Below are 20,621 nucleotides of genomic sequence, written 5' to 3' on the forward strand. Positions count from 1 at the left end.
TTAAATATATGCAATTTTTATTACTTTAGAGATCTACCAAATGAAACGTTTAGCATTGCCCTAGATAAAAAGGAAGTTTTAAAGTTTAATTAAGTATTTTTTTGTAATAGTCTGTGCTTTTGTTTTTTATATAGGTTGCATACCCATAGCTTTTTGTTTTGTAAATTTTTGATTACTTATCAAGTGGGTAACTGCTTCCTTTTCTTAAAAAAGCGAGGCTAATTTCACATAGTGCAAAATGCTAGTCTCCTTCAACTTTTAGTTTGTTAGTGTGTTAATAAACAACAGTAACTAAATTACACATGCGTTACGACTTACCGCGACTTGTGTAATGTAGATTTAGTAAAGTGTAACCACACAAGTTCTGTTGGTGGTGGTTTAGTTTGTCTATTTTAAATACCTGTCTTAACTACATCTAAAATATTAATCAAAAATAATATTGTTTGGAATGTGAAATGAAACGTTTTAAAAACGCATCAATGTACCATATTTTTTTCAAAGTTGATGTGAGACAAGTCAGCCACTGCCTACTATGGCGACCATCGGCTAATGACTGAGCAAAATTGCTGTTAATTCATACCATGTTATAGCCTTTATGTAGAAAGAATTATTAATTGATTTAGGGTGTTTAATGTGTTAACACATAAATTTTAAATGATGACAATGACTTTGAATGGGAGCAAATATTTTTTAGACTTTTTTCTTTAGTCATTTATAAGTTCTAGTCATTTATCAATGCAAAGACATAAACCGGTTGGTAGCAATTAAAAGTGGAACGTAAAATGACAGTAGAACTAAAAGCAATATATGTGACATGAGTAAATGTAGGTCAAAAATCATTGGTTAAAAGTTATATGTATGGAAAACTGGATCATTCTAATGCGCAAGTTCTTGGAAAAAGCAACCAGCTATGTTGATAAAGTAAAAAGACTAAAGGGGGTGAGGGATGACAACAAGGTAGATTTTAAGACAAATGGTAGAGCTGGTTGTACTAATTTTGCACCCTGCATTTTGTTGCCATGCTGTGCAGTCTGTTGCCCTGTAGCATTCATGACTTTCAAGCATTAATATTTTGTAAGCATCCCTAAGACAGAGAAATTACAACTTCTAACTCCAGTCAAATGAATAATATTTAAAATAAATGCATTTTTTTCTTAATTTAAAAGTGTTTTCAATAATTTTGAAAGTGGCTGTTTTTGTTCTCAGGAAAATGGTCAATTTAACTCTTTAATTACATTTTGTGCATTGGTTGTCATATAAGGACATGTACATTGTTAATTGTTATCAAATACACCTATCATTCTTCACTGCTGATTAGAAATCCAGATCAATTAATTAAACTACACAACAACATTTTTTTAAATATATCTATACATTGGTGACACACCTATTTTTCCCACATGATTGTAATTTTTAATTAAAAAGCTATTTTATTTAAATATTAATTGAAATACCAATTGTTGCCCAGGTTAAATAGTGTATTTACCCATTTAATTCTAACTAATGAAAGGCTGATGACATCAATATGTAATCCCACTATCAAACTGCTGCAATAATGCCATATGCAAACTCTGCCTCACTTTTGAGTTGTTAAACACACTATGCAATTAAGCTTTGGCCTAAATTACTATCAAATTACTCTTGGAAGGTTTGTTATATAATATCCCTGTAAATTGTGTTATGTATAATGAAATTGCATTATGATACTGACCTGTGTGGTAGCAGTAATTGTTTGACTGATATATGTGATATCTAAATAAACACAGAATCCTGATACCTGCTTAGGAAAACATACTATAAAAGAAAATTTAACCTTTGACTGTTCAAAACAGGGGTCACCCAACTTTTTTCTTAAAGGGCCATATAGCTTTTAATACCTGATCATCGCGGGCCAGATTTAAAGACTTTGATTGCTTTACAGTGTGAATTATAATTGCTGTACAGTGTGAAATTTCATCAAATTTTAGTTTTGAATTGCCTCTGACAACATCTTAACTGTACTACATATTCATTAAGATATAACCCCTGTTTTAAAGTTTGAAAAGATGACGCTCCTTGAGATGTGGGCTCATTTCTCCGGCTCTCTCTCTCATTTGAAGAGAATCACTTTTTTATTCTGTCTGGTGGAAAACTACTTTCTTCTTGTTTGCAAGTATTGCGATGTCACTCTTTTGATAGGAGTATTGCTCTGTTTCTCTCTTGCTGTGAAACATATGCCCATGAATGGCGGACAAATCAAGCAAAATATATTTGTAGATGTTATCAATAAACTGAAAATTCAGTTGCCTTTTACATTGTAAGCTTATAGGAAATTTAAATTTCTGTGGTGTTACTTAACAGAGGGGAAAAAAGAAATATAAATGAATCCAGGCAACTTGTTATCGTATGAAAACAGGCAACGCAACTTATAGTGCAGGGGTGTTCAAATGATTCCTCTTATGATCCACCACAGCCAAACCTGACAACATGATGATCCACTAAATACTAATAATAAACCTATTGGACAAGCTTTATTTTTATGGTGCTTTATTTATGTAAATATACCCTACAACATATAAATAATTTGGAAAAGTCAAAAGTGAAGTGTGCTGCAGCAGCAAGATTTTTTCAGTGAGAAAAACGATGAATTGGTTTAGACCAGGGGTCGGCAACCTTTTTCTAGTCGCGGGCCTACACCAAACTCAGAAAGGTCTTTGTGGGCAGCACAAAATGATAACTAAGAATTGTGTTATTAAAATGTTAGGACATTTTTTAATCAGGCGGATCTCGGATCTTTTTTCCACTTAAAAAAACGTTTTTAATTACATTTAAGGAGGCAGTAAGTGTTGGCACAAAGCGCGAAAAAAGGCGTTTGTTTGGTTTTAAATCCAGTCCACACGTCGTGATCCATCTTAATAATATATATAAAAAAGAAAATTTGTGAAATGTCTGTGTATGTGTAATATGTTCGCCCGGTCTGTCGCTGGCAGAGCAACGACGTCGTCGACTAACAAAAGGACCGGCGACTTCCTGTCGTGTGCTCGCCTCTCCTGGGGGGCGCGCATTTTAATAGTGACCAATTTTAAGTTTCAAGCTAGATTTTACTTACGTTCGAAGAAGTATGGTACCGGGATTACGTAAAAAGCACATCACGCATTCATGTTAACGAACGTGCGCAACATCCCAAGTAAAGACTTAAGTTGAACAATGCCAAATTTAGGCAGAGTTCGCAAAATATCGCGTTTGTTGTCGCAGTTTTTAACAGTAAGCAATTTATATTTTTCAACGGGTTACGGGTTTGCCTGATTTTGGACGCAGCCTAATTTGGCGTTTATTACCAGGGTTTAGCAATTTTCACTTTTTTTAAACATACTTTGAATAAACATCAGGAAATCTACACGGATGTCGTACAACAAACCTTCCCAACAATATTGTGACAGTAATTAAGGTCAAAGCCTAATGTCTTCTTACAATGTGTTTATCCACACAATACCTGGCAGAGTTCGCAAAAAAAACGTTTTTTGCAGCAGTTTAATTTTTTTATTTTCAATGGGGATTTTTCTCGCATTTGATGCAGTTTAGCACCGGGATTACGTATTTGCTTAAATATCACGCTATCAAGCAGTTCTAAACAATTGCTGCTATATCCTAAAGTTTTACGTCTGAGAGGTATTCCCAATTGGCAAATGTTACGGGGTTTCGTTACTTAAAAGATGTGTGACATGCTTACCAAAGTTACGTGTGGTATAGTCGAATATTTAGTCGTGCTATTTTAGAAACATCAAGCAGGATTGTACTTTGTTTGCATGTTAAATCTAAAGTGCGCGCAACTTCTCGCAAAACCTCTTGACGTATAAGGGTAAAACGTTTGCAAACATTTATAGGGCAATAACCAATAAAAGTACATTGCCTTGGTAAAAATAAAATTTCATGTGGCAAAATTTCTACTTTTATGTTTAATAGCTTTATGCAGTTTTTTACCCACGTAAATAGAGCCTAAGTTCGCATAATATTGCGTTTATTGCAGCGTTTTCCTTAACATTCTTTCATGAGGCATTAAGACACCTTAAGACACACAGACAACATACAGAAACCCTAACCGAGTATAAACTTCGCAACATTTGGAATTAGTTTGCAAAATATCGTGTGAAGCGTTTTGAACCAGGGCTGCGGAGTCGGTTAAAAATAACCCGAGTCCGACTCCCGAGTCCGACTGCGGTCAAATGTGCAATTTCGTCGAGTCCCGAGTCCAGCCCTGACTCTACAGCATGCATTCCGCAAATCTACGTAACTAAATAACGTGGATATTCAGTATCAACTTATATGGGTGTCGTATAATTTATTCACTCACAATACCTGGTTGGAAAGTGGTACACCATATGCTATTTCACCTTTACAATTTCCATTTGGCGGCGATAGCAGTCTTAAAATTTGGTACTACGCATGCGCATGTCGGACTCGGGACTCGGGTAGTTTTACGTGGTCTTACCCGAGTCCCGAGTCCGACTCCAGCAAAACAAACCGACTCCGACTCCGACTCCGCAGCCCTGGTTTGAACACTAAGCAAATTGTCTTTTCAAACGGGATTTTCATTCGTTTTTTTTTCATTACCTACCGGAATTACGTATTTGCTTGAATTTCGCGCATTTTAAACAATTGATGCTACGACTTTTTTACGTTTGTTAGTGATTTTCGATCGACATATGTCACTGGTGTTCGTTACGTAAAATATGCAAGGAAGGTTATACAAAGCTGTTAACACCTGATTAGTGATTAAATGGTCACAGTATGTTCGCGCCTTTCCTTTAGTGACCTATTTCGGACACAAAACTGTTTTTTAGGTTATACGTTAACTTTTCATTTTTACACTGTTTTAACCAAATGCAAAATTTAATGAGAATTTACGGAGACCAAGAATTAGATTTTTTGAGCCACGCAGATAAGTCACATAATTAAACTCGCCATTCCATTATTTCCGCTTTTACATAGGCTGTTGGGTGTCATTGGGAACCAATTTAGACACACGATATGACTTGATTTGAAACACATCACATGATTTAAAATTTTAATTTAATGACACGCAGCGCAAACGTTTAGGCATAAGTAAAATATTATGCCGTTTAAAAGAATATGTTTGCATTTAATGCCAATTACGACGATCTCACGCCATCCGTAACATTACTTTTTGGGTTCATACTGATTACCACATTTATCTTCCATAAGCATTGGCTATAACATGAGGCTAGCAGTTTAACATGTTACAACGTAATGTGCAATAATGATTAAGAGCCCACACTGTGGTGGATTTGCAGGGCTAAAGCTGATTGAGTTTGAAGCTGATACTGGTTTCTGCTATGATTTGAATCCGAGTTCGTTGGTTAAAGGTTGATTGAAGGTTGCTTGAAAGGTTGCGTGTTCTAACAGTTTAGCCACAGCAAGGTATTAAACGGATCTGAGTTTATTTAGAACATCAGAACGGCAATCAACTTACAGGAATAGCTTAAAGTCCATGGTACAGTATTAACACAGTCCAGCATAATAAAGTCTGTCCGTTACATTATTTCAGTTGGTTAAATTGTCCAGATCAGTTCCAGTTACGATTTACTGAATAAGTTAAGATCCCGTCTCGTTAGGCTTTAGTACACATCGCCTGGCCATAAAGGCATTTAGCAGAGGCGTGTTAACGGGTAACGTCTCCGTGTTACTTGTTTATAGACACTGTCAAATGTTTATCTGCGTTTGCGTCACGTCATAAAGTTGTTTGTGAGAACAAATAATAAAAATAAGCACAACAAAATAAAATCAATATTTACAAGTTTTAGCGCTGTTATCAAAACTTTAAACTATATGCACATTTTTAACATTCATAGCTTTACGCTTAGCGTATTAATCGTGTTTCACAATATAAATGAACAGATCTGTCGATCGACGGTAAACTTAGATTATGAATATATATTTTGTAATATAGATCGACATTCACCTTGTTTGCTTAGCAGTTTAAGCAAAAGTTTCAAAGACATCCAGCGGCAAATTGCGATTGGCATCGCTGCGGTGCCATTTCCTCAATGTTGAATGGCGGCGCTTGTTCTCTTATGAACATATAGTTAGGTGCGCTCGTTGACATTTGTTCAACAAATGATGAGGAAAGTCCGTTCCTCGTAGGCTGTCTTCTTCTTCTGGTTGTTGGTTTTATTCGGATGAACGTTGCGGCTTAGTTGTGAAGTTGAAAGGTTCGAACGATTTGCCTGATCCAACGATGAAAAATTTTCTTCTTGAAAACTTGTTGCTTCAGATGTAACGTTTTATGGCGGCGCTTAATTCCAGACGCTGATTGACGTTCCTTAACGCGGTGGTCACCATTTGCAGGGCTAAACTGGTGGCGAAAGGGTCCATACGCTAGTAACGGTACAGCATAATAAAGTCTGTCCGTTACATTATTTCAGTTACGACTTACTGATTCAGTTAAGATCCCGTCTCGTTAGGCTTTGGTACACATCGCCTGGCCATGAAGGCATTTAGCAGAGGCGTGTTAACGGGTAACGTATCCGTGTTACTTGTTTATAGACACGGTCAAATGTTTATCTGCGTTTGCTTCACGTCATAAAGTTGTTTGTGAGAACAAATAGTAAGATTACCCCTACAGATTGTGTTTATTTTGTTTAACCAGACAAAATACAGGTAGACTTCGTACATTATCTTGGTTATTGTAGATATAATTAATTTTTAACCAGTTAGAACAACTGGTAAATATTTTATTTAACCTGGGCAACGTCGGGTATTTCGTCTAGTACTACTATTACTAATAAAAAGTGTAATTAAACTACTTTGAAGAAACGCGATAACTTTAATAGGTAATCTAGTTTAGTGTTTGTTAACCTTTTAAGTTAGGGCGCACCTGGCAAGCGAAGCAAGCGAGGCTTTTTTTTTTGGTATAATAGGATTTTTAAGTTTTTATTACATTGAAGTTTTTGTTACATGACGAAGCGCTCATATAGTTTAAAAGACTGCATCAAAACGTAAACAAACCGGACGAATGTAGAAAGATTATGTATAATTATGTTTATATTTATGTGTATAATTATGTTTTTTGTTTAGAAGAACTGGGTAAAGAAAACAACCAATCTGCCATTGTCACTTCGTCTTTGTCTAATCAACCTAGCACTGGAGGAAACCCGTATTTTAAAGTCCCCCCTCATACTCCGGTAATATTTAGTGAAGCTGGCGGAAGAACATTATTTAGGTATATTTCTATGTTTAGATACTCGCTTTACCAGTTACGTAGTATATTGTTTTTTATTATTGTATTTGCTTGCTGTAAAGTTATACTCAGATGATAAGACAAAGCATTTACAGGTATAACAACTTTAAAACTGTAATTATTAGGCTAAAAGGTCATGGCATGACATAAATGAAGGTATCTTTATTAGGATCTCCGTGTGTCAGAATTTTCTCTAACATGTAAATAAATTTAGTATTAAAAAGCTTTTGTATATAGAAACTCTAAAATGTGCATAAAAGTATCGGATTTTAAACATGGCACCTCGATGATATACCAAATTTTATTGCAAACCTTAACTAGATAAAAGCAAAAAAGTTACTTGCTTTTCTCAATCCTTATAAGTCTAGGGTCGACCAGCGTCTTGGTTTAAACAATAGGCTCAAGGCAAAAAAAAACATAACATGATATGAAATTTATTGTAACCGAACGTGTGCAACGTTCCAAGTAAAGACTTAAATTTAAAACTTTTAGCAGTATATTCAACTACGCAAAATTTAGACAGAGTTCGCAAAACATCGCATTTGTTGTCGCATTTTGAACACTAAGCAGATTTACTTTTCAAACGAGGTTTTCTTTCGTTGGACGTCAAATACCGCTACCACACGGGTCGTATACTAAACATACTTTGAACAAACATCAGGAAACCTACACGTATATCGTACAACAAGCCTTCCCAGCAATGTTGTGATGTTGATTGAGGCCAAAGTCTAATGACTTCTTACAATGGGTTTAACCACGCAATACTTGGCAGAGGTCGCGAAATATTGCGTTCATTGCAGCAGTTTAAGTGAAAGCATTTGTTTTTGCAGTGAGGATTTCTTACGTTTGACGCAGTTTAGCACCGAGATTACATATTTGCTTAAACAACACGCTATCAAGCAAGTCTAAACAAATTGCTGCTACAACCTGAAGTTTTACGTTTAAGAGTTACTGTCAATTGAAAAATGTCAAGGGTTTTCGTTACTTAAAAGATGTATGACATGCGTAAAAGATGTATGACAGTGTTGTGTGCTATAGTCGATTATTTAGTCGTGCGTGCGACTTCTCGCAAAACCTCTTGACGAAAAGGGTAAAGCGTTTTCACACATTTATAAGGCAATAACCTGCGTAAAGTGCATTGCCTTGGTAAAAAAAGTTTCATGTGGCAAAGTTTATACTTTTATGTTTGATAGATTTTTGCAGTTTGTTTAACCACATAAAAGATAGTATAAGTTCGCAAAATATTGCGGTAATTGCAGCGTTTTCCTTAACATTCTTTTAAAAAGTCACTTACACAGAAAACTTACAACAACCCTAACCGAGTTTAAACTACGCAACATTTGGACTGAGTTAGCAAAATATCGCGTTTGTTGCAGCGGGCTAAACACTAAGCAAATTTACTTTTCAAACGGGATTTTTTTTCGTTGGATGCAGAATGGTATTTACCGTGATGACTTATTTGCTTGAATTTCGCGGAATTTAAACAATTGCTGCTCAGACTTTTTTCGTTTGTTAGTAATTTTTACACGACATATGTCAGTGTCACGGGTTTTCGTTGTGCGGGTTTTTTAAATTATGCGAGACGTCTTTAGCCAAGGTTGTGTGTTTAGTAGCTCCATTTTAAAAAGCACACAACGTTGCAATTTGGTTTGATGTTAAATACCTCATGTTTTTTTTTAAATCATCGGCTATATCATGCGGCTTCAGCAAGCTTATACAATGCTGGTAGCACATGAATTAGTAATTAAATGGTCACAGCGCGTTCGCGACTTTCCTTTAGTGACCTATTTCCGTCACAAAACTGCTTTTTAGGTTATACGTTAATTTTTTATCTTTAGATTGTTTAACCAAATGAAAAAAGTACTGGGAAATTACAGAGACAAAGAATTAGATCTTTAGAGCCACACAGATAAGTCAAAGAATTAAACACGCCATTCCGCTTTCACATTAATGCCGCTTTTACATAGGCTGTGGGGTGTTACTCTGATTGTGGGGAAGCATAAGTTAACGATATTTGACCCACGATATGACATGATTTGATATTTTTATTTAGTGACACGCAGTAGAAACGTTTGAGCATAAGCAAATTTGTTATGACATTTAAAAAATATGTTTGCATTATTTATGCCACTTACGAAGATCTTACTCCAGGGGTCGGCAACCCCAGCAAGCTGATTTTGCATGGCACGCCAATTGATTTAACGCGCACGTTAAATCACCTTAAGAAAGTGCAACCATTACATTACTAACACTAGGGCTAACTAAATGGTTGCACACATTGCCAGTTCGTGTCACAAATAAGTGTCTTAACTGTGTTGTATTTAATATTATTTTTTTGTGGGCGTTATACTTGTTGTTTACTATTAACCGTTCGTATTACGCCACAATGCCCCAAATTTGGCATAACGTTTACTACGTTAAAGCAGGGCATACATCAGTAAGCCCGTTTATATGCATGTTTAAGCCGGATTCGAATCTGATTCGTTAATTCATTCTCTCTCGTTTTGGCGCTGGAATGAATTAAGTTCTCTCGTTTCCTAATCTGACAAAAGGAGTGGTTTTCAATCCGTTCTCCGCTTAATCTGTTCGTTTCGCTGACGGCCGGAATTGTTTGATGTTGAATGATCTGCTTTAACGCAGTAAACATCACGCCACTTTTGGGGCATTATGACGTAACACGAACGGCTAGTCGTAAACAAACCAAGTTTAGCGCATAAGGAAAGAACACATTACATACACTCGTTAGAATCAGATACTAATTTGTGACATAGGCGCTGGGCTAGAATCCACAACATATAACATTATTTGGGTTAGGATGCGGGTTTGGGTAGGTTTAAATAGTAATAGTTGGCCCACCCTCACCCAAATATTGTACTTTGCTTTAATAATTGTCTCAACGCTGTGGTAGGATTCTAGGCCAGCGCCAAATACAGTTTTCATTAATGTTTGGTACATCTTATCACCTTCTTTTGTCCACTTTGCCTTGTATTTAGCGTTGGCCAGCACAAACAAGCTTAACTTTCCTGCACTTGCATTCTGTGTGCCAGGTAAACTGAAGCACAATACAGACAGTCAAAAACGTACTTAATTGGCAAACCTAACTCAAGTAATTCTTGGGTTTTTTTCAATGTTAGGTTAATAAAAACGAACAAGCAGCAATAAATTGCTACCGCAAGGAGTAGCCTAAGCCGAAAAATTGATTGTGCGTTAGAGGTTTACTGGAATATTACGTAATAATGCATATCAGTGCAGTTTGTACACTCAAGCTGGCTTGAGTTTCGCGCCATGTAATTACGACGCTGGAACGGATTACTTTTCAAGCCGGCTTGAACCTTAATCTAATCTGCCTGAGAAAGGTGCATATAAACAGGCTTAGTGGTTCTCAACCGCCGGTCTGCGTCAACTTTCCTGCCGGTCCGCCAAATATATTACAAATTTATATCTCAATTGTAAAAAGCAAGATGTTGAAGGCTTGTCCATCAAATTAGAGCTTAGCCAGTTCCGTAATTTGCATCATTGTGACGTAACATAGAGTTAATCTATTTCGGACTTTATCGTACGTCACAATGCTGCAAGTGTTGTGCCCAACTGTTTAAAAGTAGGCTACAACTTGTTGAAGTCTTAAACTTTAAGACAAGTTACACGTGAAAAAAGGGAAACACGTATGATATCAAAAAGACAGCAGCAAATTTCTCATTACATTAAAGTTTTCGTTATTTGCTTTTAAGTTGCATACTTGTCATAATTACATTTTGGGTTGATTTTAATTTTTTAAGGTCCACCGGTCCGCAAAAAATGTTTTAAAATTCTACCGGTCCATAAGTTAAAAAGGTTGAGAACCACTGTTTTACAATGAAAGTAAGCACGTGTGCTTTTGTACGACTGAGAAACCAACAAAAAGCGAAACTGATAGTTAACACTTAGGTTTAACACCTAGGTATCGGCTTAAACGCATCGAAGTGTATTTTAAAAAAGATACCTAAATTAGATGCCAGATCACAGCAGGGCTGCTGAGTCGGACTCGGAACTCGAGTAAGACCAGGTAAAACTACCCAAGTCCGACGAGTGCGGCATGCGCAGTACCAAATTTCGAAACTGATAAGGCAGCAAACTGTAAATTGTTAAGGTAAAATAGCATATGCTCGTGGCATATTTTCCATGACCCTATGAGTGGATTGCGGAATATCCACCTTAATTTAGTTTTGTAAATTGATGAAATACAGGCTGTAGAGTCGAAGTCGGACTCGGACGCGATGAACTCTCATATTCGGCCAAAGTCGGGTTTGTTTTTAACCAAGTCCGCAGCCCTGATTGCCAGTGCGAAACCAAACATAGAAAAATGTTTGGCACGTGAGTTGTTATATTTTGACATTATTCATAAACTGGCATACTGCGTACGAAAGGTTGCCGACCCCTGTCTTACGCTATCCGTAACATTACTTTCGGGTTGAATGCTGATTACCTAACTTAGCTTCCATAATTATGGGCTATAACATGAGGCTATTAGTTTAACATGTTACAACGTAATGTGTAATAGTAATAAAGAGCCACAGTATGATGGATTGTTTCATTTTGTTTAACCAGATAAAATTCAGGTAGACTTCGTACATTATGATGGTAAATATTCTATTTAACCTGGGCAACTGGGCAGCGCCGGGTATTTCGTCTAGTAAATCTATATATTTTACCGCCAACCAAACGAGTAAGTGGATAATCTTGCAGACAACATAGCCTATGTAGATTGAAACAAGACTTCAATCATAATTACATTTGCATAAAGCAACAACACTAAGACAAAGCTTAGGACGTACCATTTAGTGCAGTACAGTAGAGTAGAGACTATCGTTTCGAAGTAATGCTATGATAGTATGTATGGCACAGTACAATTACCAGGCTTTTTTTTGTGGCACTTCATTGGAATCGCAGAAATCGCGAAAAGTGGCTGGGGAGATTAGAATGTGTCAACGCGCACAGCACTTTATGATGTTTTAAAATGGCTGAGAAATGGCCTGTATTTTAACTGATTTCCTATTTTACAATGTAGCGCTAAAACATGCTGAAAAATCGCAACAGTCTCCTTCTAAATTTAAATTTTGGCCAATTTAAACCAAATAAACACAGTTTTAGACTGTACTTCAGTAGAATAATTTTGAGTAAGTTTGCTTAAGAACAGGACGTTTCTTTTGATTTTTGCTTATGGCTTCAGTTATAATTAAAACATAAACTTTTTGATGTAATGTCTAAAACTTTTATATCTCCTGAACAAAACCCTCTATCCGAAACACAATTTAGCTAAAAAGAAGATATTTTTTTCATGAGGGTTATTATGTCTCGATATACACCCTATCATCTAAAATTCAAGCTATGGTTGAGGGAAAAATAATTGTGTCAATTGCTTACTAATCACATGTTATTAGAATATGCTTTATAAAATTTGTGGTAAGTATTATTTCATTAAATTGAGACTTCAAACGCACACAACAGTCAAAGTTAGACCACTTTTTAAGAGCATTATCTACAAATAAAAAGGCCGTTGTTACACCAAAACCAGATATTAGCAGTGCACAGCCAAGAACATTAACTGCATCAAACTTGTGTTTTGTCTATTTTTTTGGTGTGTACATGAACTCCTGTTTCATTGCAAATTTTTTTCTCTGTATGAAATAAACTATTCTATTTGCTTATGTGTTAAATACACAGTTAACTCGGGGCAAACAAAAGACAGAATTGTGTGTTTAATTTTGGTATAGACGACTGTCCGAAACTCATTGAAAAACATTGGTCGGGACCCCTTTTTGTAGGTGCTTATATTGTTTTTTTTTTAAAAGGTTTCAACGTCCTGTTAGAAACTGCACTATTTTTTAATGTATTTGGGACAGGCGTCCAAAGCTAATGCGAAAACAAAATTAACAGCAAAATGCTATCGTTTGTCTATTGTTTGACATAGGTCGCCCGTAGGCGCCAATGCCAATATAATCATACCACATTACACAAAATCAAAGCTATGGGACTTTCCCAGTTCTCCTCGACAATAGGCAAATAAAGAATCCATATTTTTCACACCACTTAACTGCCGAAGACTTCCAGCGTTCTATGATACGTAAGCCATTGTAAATGGTCAAAAAGCGCAATCAGATGAGCTAGATTACATCTGTTATATACGGGGTGTATGTTTTTTCATTAACAGATGTGATAATGTAGATCCCTTTCAATATGAAGTTGTTTGTACCAGGGCTGCAGAGTCAGTTAAAAATAACCGGAGTCCAACTCCCCAGTCCGGAGGCCGACTCCAGCTAAATGTACGGTTTTGTCGAGTCTGAGTTTTTTTATCATAAAAGTATCATGTATAATTTATCCACTCACAATCCATGGTTGGAAAATATCTACCATTTGTTATTCCACCAGTAAATTTACAGTGTGCAGCGTTATAAGTTTGGAACTTTGGTACTTAGCACATCGGGCGCAGGCCTCTGGTAGTTTTATGTGGTCTTACCTGACTCCCGAGGGTCTCCAACACCACAGCCCAGTTTGTACTAACAGGATGCAGCAAGCAATGGTGTCTTAGTTGTTTTGTGATGTGCCCCCCTCTGAGCCTGTGTATCTCAGTTGGTAGAGCAAGGATATTGTGAATTTGAACCTCACAGCAGACTAGGTTTTTCTAGCATTTCTTTCTTGCGTCATAATAATGATTGATTCAGTTAGTTTGTTGAAGGCTTCTGGTGCACTTCACAGAGTGTTCACTTGCGAACCATTACATGCCAGTGCCTGCACCTTCCGCATGTAATGAATAATTAGTGCAAGGTACACATATTCTGTATTTGTTCTCTGCACTGGCACTGAGCAAACACCCACTTCTGTGAGACTAGTGCTTACATGAGACAGGAATGCTTCATAAAGGTTTGTTACCGCCTTCTCGTATCTAATTTAGTTTGTCACACAAATTACTTAACTAAAGCCGTATTTGAGTTTTTAATTCGGGTTTTAAAGAGAAACACCTGGACTCTGCTAAATGTAGTCTACATTTTATTAGGTATTACCAGACCTTGGACAATGGTTACGAATTATTAAACAAAGTTAACTACAGTCGATCTAAGTGATAATCATAGCATCGAACCGAGAACTCTACCAAAATCAACTGAGTTACGTACAAAAATTTCATGCATATATACACAGAATCAAACGGCTTCTCCATAGTAATTTTAGAAACAAAAACGGTCTCTAATAGCGTCCATACATAACGGTCACTTCAAGCATCAGTTAACAATGGTCACTTCAAACGTCTGTAACTAACAGTTATTTGAAACGTCTATAACTAACGGTAATTTTAAGCGTCTGTAACTTAAAAGGACAACCAAGTATTTACACACACAACAGAGCGAGCGGACACAACAAATAAAATTAGGCAAACGGAGGCTGGAACGTGTTAATCTAACAATATTTATCTATTCGTAAAATAAACTAATGATAATACAAACTCTGAGATTTGGCTGTTGGTAGTTGATCGATTTAGGTGTTTAAAGTGTTAATGCACCGCAACAGATTGCAAAAAACAATCCTATACAATACACTACTACATATAAACAACTCTACAAACTATATAAAGCCGGTTTAGTTGACAGATGCTGTACTTCAAATTCATAAGTTATATTCAGTTTTGTGGTGTGCTAACTCAAACAGTTTCTATTTGTTGAAATTATTCACATTGTGCTCTTGTGATTGTAACGAAATCTTTAGCAAGTTAAAAATTTGGTTAAAATTTTAACGAAAGAACTTTTTATACTGTTGGTAATAGGGTTGTCTAAAGACTTTTTTTCCTATACGTGGTTTAATCTGATATCAATTGATAGTACTGGGTAGAAATTGGTGTTGCACACACAAATTATGGCGGAAATTGCCATATCTGTTTGGTGTTGGATCATTACTGATTTCCCCGCAGTATTGCTTTGGTACTCATACTACCTCTTGTCATCTGGTATGATCAGCTCCAATCCGATAATATTGAACATGGTACTCTTGCTTTAATTCAGGGAAGTGACTTGTTACATTACATTCATTAGCTTTTTGCAATAAATAGGTTGCTTTGTGAGGATGCAGCAGGAAAAGCTGAGTGTGTTTCACTGAGGGAGACCGTTCCACAATGGGTCCTTCAAACTGCTGTTGAGGTATGGTTTCATAAGAATCATATCACCCGATCCTTCAGAAATTAGTGCAGTTTAAAGCAAAAAGGTCTATGACAATTAGTGCATCCAAAGGATCAAAAAGTCTGACTTTTAGACTTTAAGGTCTTTGACAATGCACTAAGTTGACTTAACAATTGTGATAATTTTTCTTGTCCCACCCAAACCCAAATGCTAACCAGCACCCTAACCCAAATAATGTGCATTGATTTAATAATTACATAAACGCTTTAGGTCCCAATACCTCAATCTGTTCTTATGCCCACTAGTATTCGGATTAGTGCTTGGGTTCAGTTGGGTCAAGTGTTATTAATTCCATCCCACAATTTTTGTTATCTTTCTTGAATTTTTAGCGAATATTTGCAATTTATCTACGCCGGGAGTTTGCCTAAAGGTCTAAATTATTGCATTGCCATGACCTCAGGGTCTAAAATCAAGACTTTTCTGCCCTTTGATGCCCTAATTGTTGCAGACCTTTTTGCTTAGAAATGCACTTCTAACAGATCAGGCAATCAACTTCTAATGGATCTGGTGATCATATACACTTTAAATTTTAAACAATAATTTAATTGTAAATCGCACATTAAACATCATTCATAAATTTGCATATCTACTAGACCAGGGTTGGCAACCAAAATGCTCCTTTTGTTAATAAAATATACTGTGTTCACTGCAACAACCATACCATATAGTATACATAGCCCAAATGATAATCACCCAATTTTATTTTAGAATATTTGAGAGTATTAACCATGATAATTGGCAAACTTTACCCAAGTTTTGCATTTATAAACGAATGTAAGAATCATCAAGCTGTGGCCTTTAAGCACCATGACATATTAGGTTTTAATTTTAGAGATGGAATGTTATACTTTTTTTAATGAAGAAGGAGAATCTCTTCTTCATTTTGATGTGCATGTTTGAAAATGTATTTATCGTGTGTTTATATGTTCGCATTTCAACCACATGGCAGCTAGTGTCATTCTTGAACACAATATATGCTTGTCACTAAAATCCCTGGTTATAGCAATATATTACTTTAGGTTGGTCAACTTTTGAATTTTTTCATGGTTTGCTCATTAAATATAGGGTAAGACAAATATTTGTATTGATTAATGACTTTGCTATGCTGAACACACTCAAAAGTTTTGCAAAAATTTTAACTCAAGAATTGACTCAATATAAAAACTTGCTAATTTGGCTCTACTATAATAAAGTGATGGCAAACAATATTGTAAAAGTTTTTTGTGAACTAGAAACAGGAGAACAGTTTATAACAAGTAAACAACATTAGTTATACACCAGACCTCTAAAGGGTCTCTTGGCGGCTTAGAAAAGTTCATGATGTAACTCCGTTTTCTTCCCTGTCAAAAATGTGCTACAAAAAATTGACTAGAGAAAAAAACTAAACTGGGTGTTCGGTTGATGTATATTACCAGGTGGGTATAACGTGACTCTACAACATTTACTGCTATATTTTACCAGAGTAGTATAAGATAGTTATACTTTATTTTTTTCGACTATTTGTCAGTGTCCATTATTCCTTAATGTTTTTTTCTGTTCCGGTGCTTTACCAGGCAAACGCAGATGTGGATTTTTGGCTTTTTTTTCCTTTTTTTTTTTGTTATACATTCTACGTTTTCTGTATTATTGAACTTAATGACAGTTTTGAACATTTTGACACCCCAAGTAAATACTTTTTGGGCGACATTCAAATTTTATTTTCATCACCCATAAAAACATGTTTTTTATTTCTATCCATATACTCCCAATGTGATTTTACATTTCGGTGCTTTAGCAGTCAAAAGGTCATCTAGCGCTAAGTTGCGTGCCATTAGAAGGCATGGTGCTGCTTCATAAGGAAGGTAGTTTGTCAGGGGTCTGTAACAGATCCTGAATAGGGATGTTTAAAGGAGAATCCCAGGGGATTTTAGAATATTAGGTTTTGAATCTAGAATAATAAATCCAAAATACCAAACCCTAGTTAATTTTTTATTAACTAATATTTAAACTCTATTTTGGGGTATGGTGTATTAATCATATTATACCGCACAGTGACACCAATTAATTGAAAAACCCTTTGCTACCATACTTATGTTATAAAAAATCTTCCAAATGGTTAACATTCTAAAAAACTGCTATTTGAAGCCATTGTATACACTGTGATGCATAACAACATTAAAAATATAAAAAAATGGGCTTTTGGTCTCTGTCTGGCTTTCACCGTGGTTATAGCAATTTCAATTGCTTGATATAAATGGCAGAATTGGATTTGAATCTAACGAATCAATATTCTACCATTAACATCCCTAGTCCTGACAATTAAAAATGATACAGAATGTTTTTTTCTGTCAATGAAACCACTTCTTTTCCATACCATTTTGCTTTATCTTGACATTCGCTCAAAGCAAAACACAAAATCAAACCAAATCAAATCCTACTTTTTGTTTTGCTAACATCATGGTGTAAAAATAGCATCTTATAATGGTTTAACACTTTATAACAAGGAAAAATCATTCATGTAGGTATGTTGTCTGATCTGGCTATTTAAACTAAATGGCCTTCGCGATGTCATATTTTTGATTTATCTACTGTTTGTTTGAATGTTGTTGCATATGCAACATGCTTTAAAGCCACATAACTGTACCAAAACATTACTTTATTTTGGACTCTTATAGTTGGATTAGGTAATTGTAAGTAACCACAAACTTTTATGAAATGATAGCATCTCATGAAAATGTTTGTATAGCTGTTTTTACATAGTCACCAAACGGGTTATGCATGCAATGTTAAAACTTTGACATGCTTTAGAAATATCTGTTGGCCTAAAGGCAAGATGCAGGCCATTCAGAAACTGACAACATCTAAAATAACCTGTTTACCGGTAAGCATTGCGGAAGGGCAGACAAAAACTTCAATTAGCGAGACTTAAAAGCACTACTGTTTTTTGTTTCCAAATTTGCTAACTTTGGTGGCGGTATATAAAGTTTTGAACTAACTTTACTTGGCTTACAGCGGTACTCTTAAACTCCGTCTTACAGTGTAGAAGGTGAAGATATTTCAAATAAGTACTTTATGAAGTGGGAATCATGTGGAGGGATTAGTACTAATGGCCTGTCAGCAATGGTGGGTTCTATCAAAGTCCTTGCATCGTTCCAAGGCATTGTGACTCGTTTCTTGCATAGGGACATACTTATGGCAAAACCGCTTAGGACGGAGGTAAAGACAGTTTTTTATCAAATTGTGAAAATTATGAATTGCATTGAGACTAGGCCAGTAAAAGCTTGTATTTTTGAGAAAATCTGTTAAAATATGGAACCGCAACACACTTGCTTACATTTCATACTGAAGTGTGGTTTTGTTTATCTAGGTCTCGTAAAAGTACTTTTTGCAAAATTATATCAACAGTTCACAACTTTCACATAAAAACAGTAGTGTAATATGTAACATTTAAGCTTAAATGGCAACTTCTGTAGTGCAAACTAGTAGATTCCCCACCATTGTTTCGTAGTAATTGGCTTTATTATGTAAGGTAAAATTACAGGATATTCCTGTGCAGCAGTTTTACATGGAAACACTGTAAAAGTTTTACTGTTGAATGACTGTTGAAAATTACTAATTATGTTTTGTAAATCTTGTTTTCTGTCTGTAATATTTAAAGTGTTTTAGTGTAATTTTCACAATATTTCTACGGGTAACCATTATTGGATTTTCAGCTAAAACTGCTCCACAGGAAAATCTTGTAATTTTCACAGAATTTATAGTTGAAGTTTTTAAGGATTTTTTCTGTAATTGTATTTTTACTGTAACCACTAATGTTTCATTTAGTACCCCACTTTTATTTTTGGTATTTTAGTTTTACACATGCAAACAAACACGATACTGAAAACTTTGTTTGACATTTTTCTTTTTTTCTTTTTTTTGGGATTAATATCCTTTTGAAATCAAATTTCAAAGACGTAAAACCCTTGGGTAAACGTATTTCCGCGTCCGCTTTTGTATCTTGAACATTATTGCAAGTTAAACAGCAGGCTATAAAAGTGAAAAAGTTACAGGCTCAAAAGTCTGAGCTAGTCCAGCTATTTCTGTTAAACTTCCTAAAGTGATATTATGTGTTAAATCAGTATTATGATCTAGTGGAAACACTGTTTTAAATGGTTAAAAATAGAAACTCCAGCAATATTTCACAGTTTTTTTGGATAGACCATGTTAAACACATAGAAGGAGCAAAATTGGTAAACGAATGCTTAAAAAAGTCCATTTTTTTCACCAAAGACAACAAATTCTGTGGCATCAACAGGAGTCATACCTAATCAACATAACAATAGCATAACTTAACTTACTAAATATTTTCTGGTAAAATACATCTTCATTCAACAACCACTCTATAAAAAAAAATTGTTATTGGATCTTGCAAGAGTCACAGCTTCCATAAATACTAGCAAAAACTAGGATTGAAATTCGGTCTAATTACATTTAAAAGAAAGTGGTAACATACTAATACAATTTGCAAAATGTAAGTCTAAACACACGTCAGGAAAATTCAACAAATACATCAATCTAGTTTATGGTAGATGTTTTTTTGTAATTTTCTCCAGTTTTCTTGCTTCCTTCTTGTTTTGGGCAAGTCTGTCTTTTTGAACTCATCAAGCAGCCAGATACTGCTTTCCTCCCCACGCAATTTTTTCGGCACAATTACGTTTTGTTGAAAGAAATCCCCTTTTTGACAGTAACTTACCCTATCCATTATTTAATTAAAAAGAACTGAAAAAACACTTCCAATGTTGATACCATTTATACAGTCCAAAAATGATTTCGGGTATTTTAACACCATGCTAAAAGCTACATTGTCCACATTTTTTTTTCTGAGTCGAATATTTCCTTAGTCGCAATTCTAACCATTTTTAATCATAAGAAGGCATCTGGAATGGACTCCTCTCTGTATGCAAGTATTAGGTTTGTTGGAAAAGCATCCGAGGGTATCTTAAATTTATATAACCAGCCACCATCTCTGTCAGTAGAAAAAGTTCACTCCAAACTATTAATCGACTAATGTGGCTATACATTGCCACTACTCCAACATCAGACAATGAACATAATTGAAGGCATCCTGGACCAGTGTTACCTACAAAACAAAAAAAAACACAAAATGCACTGATCAGAGATGTCTAATACCAAACCCATAACTTTCTAGAATTTTACGATTA

General features: G+C 35.4%; 1 protein-coding gene across 4 annotated transcripts in view; it reads left to right on the top strand.

Moving 5' to 3' along the window:
- The window catches only part of LOC146133013 (WD repeat-containing protein 48-like), a 69,003-nt gene that overhangs the window by 42,056 nt on the left and 6,326 nt on the right, over positions 1–20,621 (top strand). For 3 of the 4 annotated variants that reach the window (XM_083397347.1, XM_083397349.1, XM_083397350.1), the window contains 2 exons: positions 7,075–7,219; positions 15,312–15,399. In XM_083397347.1, coding sequence (XP_083253473.1) covers positions 7,075–7,219; positions 15,312–15,399 — 233 coding nt within the window. The remainder of the gene's footprint in view (positions 1–7,074; positions 7,220–15,311; positions 15,400–20,621) is intronic. The other variant, XM_083397348.1, reaches the window with a different exon arrangement.

The sequence above is a fragment of the Ascidiella aspersa genome, chromosome 9 (assembly GCF_963924565.1).
Source record: "Ascidiella aspersa chromosome 9, kaAscAspe10.2, whole genome shotgun sequence".
Lineage (NCBI taxonomy): Eukaryota > Metazoa > Chordata > Ascidiacea > Phlebobranchia > Ascidiidae > Ascidiella > Ascidiella aspersa.